Source organism: Bison bison, unplaced genomic scaffold (assembly GCF_000754665.1).
Source record: "Bison bison bison isolate TAMUID 2011002044 unplaced genomic scaffold, Bison_UMD1.0 scf7180017864039, whole genome shotgun sequence".
Taxonomy (NCBI): domain Eukaryota; kingdom Metazoa; phylum Chordata; class Mammalia; order Artiodactyla; family Bovidae; genus Bison; species Bison bison.
Window position 1 is genome coordinate 767449 of NW_011494611.1, and position 6963 is coordinate 774411.

Here is a 6963-nt window from a genome sequence, read left to right on the forward strand (position 1 = left end):
TAGTCTATCTATGTTGGTCATAACTTTTCTTCCAAGGAGTAAGTGTCTTTTAATTTCATGGCTGCAATCACCATCTGCAGTGATTTTGGAGCCCCCCAAAATAAAGTCTGACTCTATTTCCACTGTTTCCCCATCTATTTCCCATGAAGTGATGGGAGTCTCAATAAATATTTATAATTATCATTATAGCAGTCATCCAGGGCTTTTATTCATCAGGGGCCTCACTGAGTGTTGAGTCTATCTGTATTTCTTTGTAAATTCCTTTGTATATATACAGCAAATTAGCATGTATCATCCCCTGAAAAATCCAATTAGCAAAAATGACAGCCCTTCTTACTCTCAAATTTTATTTTATTTTATTTTTTTGCTTAGGTAATCATCCATAAGTTGCATTCAGTTTTCTTCCAACTATGTCAACAACTATTTGGTACCTGCAGGTAATTCAATACGTATTTGATGTCTATGAAGGTTATTAATCCTAGGTATAAAATACTAAAAACTTTGCTCAGAATGATATTTAAATTACTACTACTACTGGCAGTTTTAGGTTATTGATAATATTGCTCGCAGTGTTTTATCAGTATATCTATGAAAAGTGAATGTTAGTCATTCAGTCCTGTCTGACTCTTTGAGAGCCCATGGACTGTAGCCTGCCAGACTCCTCTGTCCAGGGATTTTCCAAGCAAGAATAGTAAGTGGGTTTCCATTTCCTATTCCAAGCGATCTTTCAGACCCAGGGACTGAACTCGGCTCTCCCGCACTGTGGGAATATGCCTTAACATCTGAGCCATCAAGGAAGCTCTATCTATATCTGATTCCAAAATGGATAGACAGAATTGTAGACCAGATCCTACACGTAGTGAGTTTCTTTTTTATTCCTCTTGCTAAATTAAGAAAACCCAAGTCACAATTATGGGTTGTTGGCAATGACCATGACTGTCTCCTGGATGTTCTGGATATGTAGCTTAATCTTGGACCCACAAAAGATGCAGCACTTTCCCTGGAGATGATCCTGTGCACTTGCTCAGGGTTCTATCAGACAACAGCTCTATCAAAAGGTAGAAGTCAATGTCTTCATGTGGAAGTAAACAGTGAGTATCTTCCCTTTGACCATTTTTGTTACATTAAGTGCCTGAAACCATATCTTCATGTTGGATTGTTGCTTTTGGATAAGGATCTTAAATGCATGCAATAGCACACCATCAATGTCAATCTCTGACAAGTGTGGAGTTTTATTTTGTATGCTTAAGGAGTCAAATTCTTGGCAATCAGGTGGTTTGCATCATAATTTAACACTTAAAAATCCTTATTATTACCCCCCTCTGTATTGAAATCTAGATAATTCAGCTTTGAAATTATAGATTCAGGACGTTTAAGACGTGAATATATATATATACACACACATATACACCTGAGCTACATCACTTCAGCAAATCACTTGAAATTGCCAAATAATCAATACTGGTCTTTATTAGTGTTAATAGTGAAAAAAAAAAAAAAGTCATTCGTTATTTCAAAAACTTGACTTAGTACCCTGCTGGTAGCAGCTGGTTTATTTCAGGGTGTTTAGGGGAGCAGTGTCTCGCACATACTGCTATCCTTTTGCACAATAAGTGTGGGCAGATGTAACTCACTGACCGGCATCTGATCATATTCTCAACATCTGCTTTTCCCTTCAGTGCTAAGCCGTGATCAGAAGGCAAACTGCTGGCCAATAGTGGGTGTCTGTGCGAATGCGTATTCACGTACACACTCTTTCTCTGCATCCCTGCATCATCCTTGCTGTGCTCCTAGCTGGTCCTTTCATTCCATAGCAGCTTTCCAGTGTATATTACACACCACAAGATCATCAGCATCCAGTTAAATTGCTCTTGACCTCTAGTACTAGTGTCAATGATAAACCAGTGAAACAGCCATTGAGCCCTTTTCTTTCATTATATGAACTACACCTATGAATCGATTCGTGTTCTGCACATCAGTGAAACAAATTCTCTCTGTAGTGCGCCTCCCCCTACAGAAATAGAAATTGCAATCCCATGGTGCACAGATACTTTGTGATACCCAATGGTGCCATTTAATGAAGGAATTTTGCCAACAGCATATTGTATCATCTCCATATGTAATGTTTATTATTAAATCTGCCAATAGTTTTAAAAGTCCCTTAGCAATAGTGTGATTTGTAACTGTGATTGCAATAAAGAACACAGATTTAGCAATGAGTTTAATTGTGAATGATTCTTGCTCTCTTTCATTTTGAGGGCCAAAATTATTTAATTCAGTGACAAGACATTTTTGTGCTTACTCTGGAGGGGAAAAAAAAGCCCAAAGATTTCCTTTTTTTTCTCCCAACAATACAAAAGTCTTGATGGCTTTTCGCCACTTTCTCAGTTGCGTAACATCTTGCCCTGTGGACAGGGGATGAATGGACTGATGATCGGATAAAATCCATTTTCTAGACACACAGCTTTATATCTTCTAATCACACTTTTCCTTTCTTTGGCTGCTTGTGTGGAGTCTTTACACTTACTGATTCATTTGCCTCCTGTACTTACAGTCATATTCAAAGTTCACTCCAGAGGACTGTTTACTATTTACGGTTTCAGCACTACAGAGAGTTGAAATATTTTGCTGTTTTTATGAGACTCTGACCCGTTTTGTAAATTGTTGATATAACACAATAGAAATAACAAATAAACTTTCAGTTTTAATAAATGTAAATGGTAACCAGCAAAGAACGTAAAAGTGTTCTCACGTAGGTGCCCTGTGTCCTGTTAACTGAATGTGGACTGGTGGAAAACACTAATAGAATCTTTGTAGCACACAGGACATGCTTAGGAACAAGAGCACAGTGGTAGTCAGTGCAGAATGGTAGCTCTGTGGAAATCTTACATTATTACACAGTTGAGAACTGTGTTTACTCAAAAAAGAGTCACTGCTTTTCTTCTGAGGCCTGCAAACTACTTGCAGATGAATCGAGTTGCAGATTGCTGGGGCTCCCTCACAGCTCGCACCCTGAAGGGTAGCCCGTAAGCTCTTCTCTTTGGCATCCTGACCACCTTCTGGCCGAGTTAGCATTACCCCCGCCCCGTCTGTAGCTAGACCTGCTCACCTCTGAATGATGCCATCACCGCAGTACCCACTTCCATGGATGTATGTGGCAGCAGGTGACGGCTCACTCTCTTCATTTCCTGAAATAGCGATGACCCAATACTGGTACCTACTGCCAAGATGTACATCGCTGGAAAACATAAAAACATAAGGAAGACTATTAACTATGCAGACGCAAGGCTGCGGACAGACAAAATGGATCCCCTTGGGTACATTTCTACTAGTCTGGCTTGTTTTTGATACCACCCGCATATTTAATTATTCAATAATTTTTATTTGTTTTTTATACATTTTATTGGAGCATAGTTGATTTACAATTTATATTAATTTCTGCTGTATACCAAAGTGACTCCTTTGTACACATATAAACATTCTTTTTCATATTCTTTTCCATTATGGTTTGTTATAGGAGACTGAATACAGTTCCCTGGGCTGTGCAGTAGGACTTTGTTGTTCACTCATCCCATACATACTAGTTGGCATCTGATAATCCCAAGTTTGCAATCCTTCCCTCCCCCATCCCACTCTCCTTTGGCAACCACAAGAATGTTCTCTATGGCTATGAGTCTCTTGCTGTTTGGTTGATATGTTCATTTGCGTCACATTTTAGAATCCACACATAAGTTAGTTATCCAGGAATTTTTCATGTCTACTGTGATTAAGCCACTCTCCCACCTATGATGGGCTATACTAAAATGTAGCATCAACTGACATACAACCATGAATATTACCAGGTGGCGCTAGTGGAAAAGAATCTGCCTGCCAATGCAGGAGACACAAGAGATGTGAGTTCGATCCCTGGCTGGAGTAGAAAGTGGCAACCACTCCAGTATTCTTGCCTGGAACATTCCACCAACAGAAGAGCCTGGCGGGCTACAGTCCATGGGGCCGCAAAGAGTTGGACACGACTGAACGACTGAGCACTTTTTATCTTTAATTTAATCTTTAGAATAACCCTGGTGGATAAGAATTGGATGGTATATGGCCCATAACGAAGATGTCTTGGAGAATGCCATCTAGGAAAAATAAATGGGATGAGTAAAAGCACAGAGGTGGGAAAGCACCATGCCAGATTCCGTGGGCACTGTCTGATCTATTGCCCTCATTTTAAGATCTGAGCGGAAACCCCATATAAGCAAGCAAGCCCTTTCCTTATGTTTCACATCCAACGACTATCCCTGCCACTTGCTCCGCCCTGTGCTTCTCACTCTTGACTAAAATAATAATAATAGCAGCATCTATTAAATGAATGTCAAGCCTGGGGCTAAGCACTTTCTGTGTTTTCTCATTTGAGAATCAAAACAACACTACATGTATACCAGTAGTTTCACGTTTATTTTACAGATGATGAATCTGAGGCATAAAGAGATTAAGTAACTTGCTTACAACCATATGGCATTAAATTATATCCTGCACTCTGCCTCCCTCATTCCTAGTTCAGGTCTGCTTGAACAATTTCACTCCTTGCAAAGGGAAATCTTGTTCTGCAATTGCAATTCCAGGCTTTGGTTCCTGCTAGATTTCCAGTTTGCCTAGATTGCATCTCTCCTCTGCTCTCAAGACCCCACAGAGCAATGCCTGTTCCACTTTCCTGGCACTCAACCTTACACCAGATCACCTTCCTCCCTTTCTGATTTCTTCTTAGCTCCTTACTTGAATTCCCTGCCATGGAAGGAAACTGGATACTGGCAATTATCTTCCAGGGCAAAGATATATTTATCCACATGACCAAATCACCATCCCCATTTTCTTTTTGACCGTTTTCAAAGGGAAATGTTATTCTTCTCTTTCATCTCCCTCTGCACCAATTAATTATTTTTTAATAATAAAAATGTGTCATGGGAAAAAAGAATGCACAAAATGGTAATGAAGAGAATTCCTATCAGATTCCAGAGTTGGGGTGAGGGGGGATTCATAACAAAAGGATGGTGTCAAAAAATCTCAAGTTCTCCTGCCCATCTGTTGTTTCAGCTGCTGATCGGGCTGGGGCTGTTTGGATAAGGCCAATAAGATAACAGGTGCAGCGACAACAGACATTATCTCCTGACTCTCAACACAGTGACAAGCTAGAGTTTATGAGCACTGAAGAAGGCTCCCGAAGAACACGACCCTCTGAGAATGCTGGACTTATGACCCAATAGACAGCTTGTTTTAGCACTGCTGGAGCAGGTAAGAATATTGAGGGTAGACCAGAAGTCCCTGGAGATTCTAGCAGCGCTCTGTCAATAAAAGTTGGGTAGGCAAGATGCATATACATATATTATATGGATAACTGTATGAATAATGGTTGCCTTGTAAACCTCTGGAATGCTAATTTGTTGATATAATTAGAGGCTTTTATAAAAGTTTATTGGCTATTTGACCACCTCTAGACCAATGAATGTATACATTTTCAGATGGTGCTTCTGAAACTGGAATATTGGGGCAGGGGGAAGAATGGCTTTCCCGGGGGATGCATGAAGGCCCAAGATAAAGATGACATGTGCTCTATTGTACATTAATTTTGCTTTAAAATATGGAGGCTGGGACTTCCTGGAGGTCCAGTGGCTAAGAATCCACCTCGCAATACCAAGGACGTGGGTTCAATTCCTGGTCAGGGAACTAAACTCCCACATGCCCCAGGGCAACTAGGTTCATGCACAGCAACTACTGAGCCTGTGCACTTCCAAGCCCACACAGCATAACTAGAAAGTGTGTGTGCTACAAACAAAAGATTCCACATGATGTAACAAAGATCTGGCATGCCACAACTAAGAATCGACACAGTCAAATAAATAAAATTAAAATATATATATATAAAGGTATGTTTTATATTAAACAATTATGGCCCAATTAGGGAATACAATTTAAAAAAATTCTACAGGCTACCTCCCAGGCTACTGGGGCATATGGTCACTGTCTGAAGCAGATGGAGCACTTGGGTGGAAAAGCGTGAGACTGTGAAGATTACGTCTCTATCTCGTGTTTTCTCATTCGTGGTGTGCATCCAAATGATTTATGCCTGATGATATTTAGGGGCTCTGCTAATATTCGTGACTGTTTTCTCCCCCACCTTGCCTGGTCTCCTCCCCTCTCCCTGCTCCTCCGTCTCAGTAAACACCACTTTGAGGTGAGCAAACATAAGTTTCCATCCTGGCTTCCTCACTTGCTCGCTGAGAAGTCATAGGCGGGTGTTCCAGTGCTCTGAGCTTATTTCAAATTAGTCAGAAGCCTCGTTTCACAGCATTTTCCCACAGGTTGAACATGAGAACACATAAAGCACCTCTGTGCCTAGCCAGCGATAAATAGTTAACAAATGTTAACCTGTTACTATTAAAGCTAAATTATCAACATTCTCATCCACTTAGAGTTTTGCTATGCTCTCTTTACTAGAAGGAATGGAGTGACAGATAACTATATATAAACTTGGTTTGGTACACTCATGAAGATGAATAAGACAATCATCTATCACTGAGTCATGGTTCGATGGAAAACCTCTTTTCTGCCACGGTGTTTGGCTAGAACACCCTCAGGGCATGCAGCTCTCTTTCTTTCTCTCTCTCTAGGTGGCTGTTGCAACTTTTGAAATTTCTGGATCCCAGAAGGTTTGTCTTTACCCCGGGGCAAAATCGATTCCCCAGTAACTTCCACCACTGTCCTTCTTATTACCTGCCGGCATTACACAGAAAGTATCTGATTGGTAGAGAAACCTTAATACCCTCCTTCCAAACAGTGCCTGCATGGCACATGCATGATTATCTCTCAGAAGCCTGAGAGTGGCTCTTTGGAGCAGGGCTTGTTATCCCAAATTTTCACATAGGAAATTAGAAGCCATTCCCTTCATTAAAAGGACTAGAAGGGAAATCAGGACAAAAT

At 40.6% G+C, this 6963-nt stretch overlaps 1 protein-coding gene across 1 annotated transcript in view; it reads right to left on the reverse strand.

The window, feature by feature from the left end:
- Window positions 1-6963, reverse strand: part of PAPPA (pregnancy-associated plasma protein A, pappalysin 1) — a gene marked incomplete at its 5' end in the record, with an annotated part of 265764 nt that overhangs the window by 144307 nt on the left and 114494 nt on the right. The window contains one exon of the mRNA XM_010835189.1: window positions 3110-3238. Coding sequence (XP_010833491.1) covers window positions 3110-3238 — 129 coding nt within the window. The remainder of the gene's footprint in view (window positions 1-3109; window positions 3239-6963) is intronic.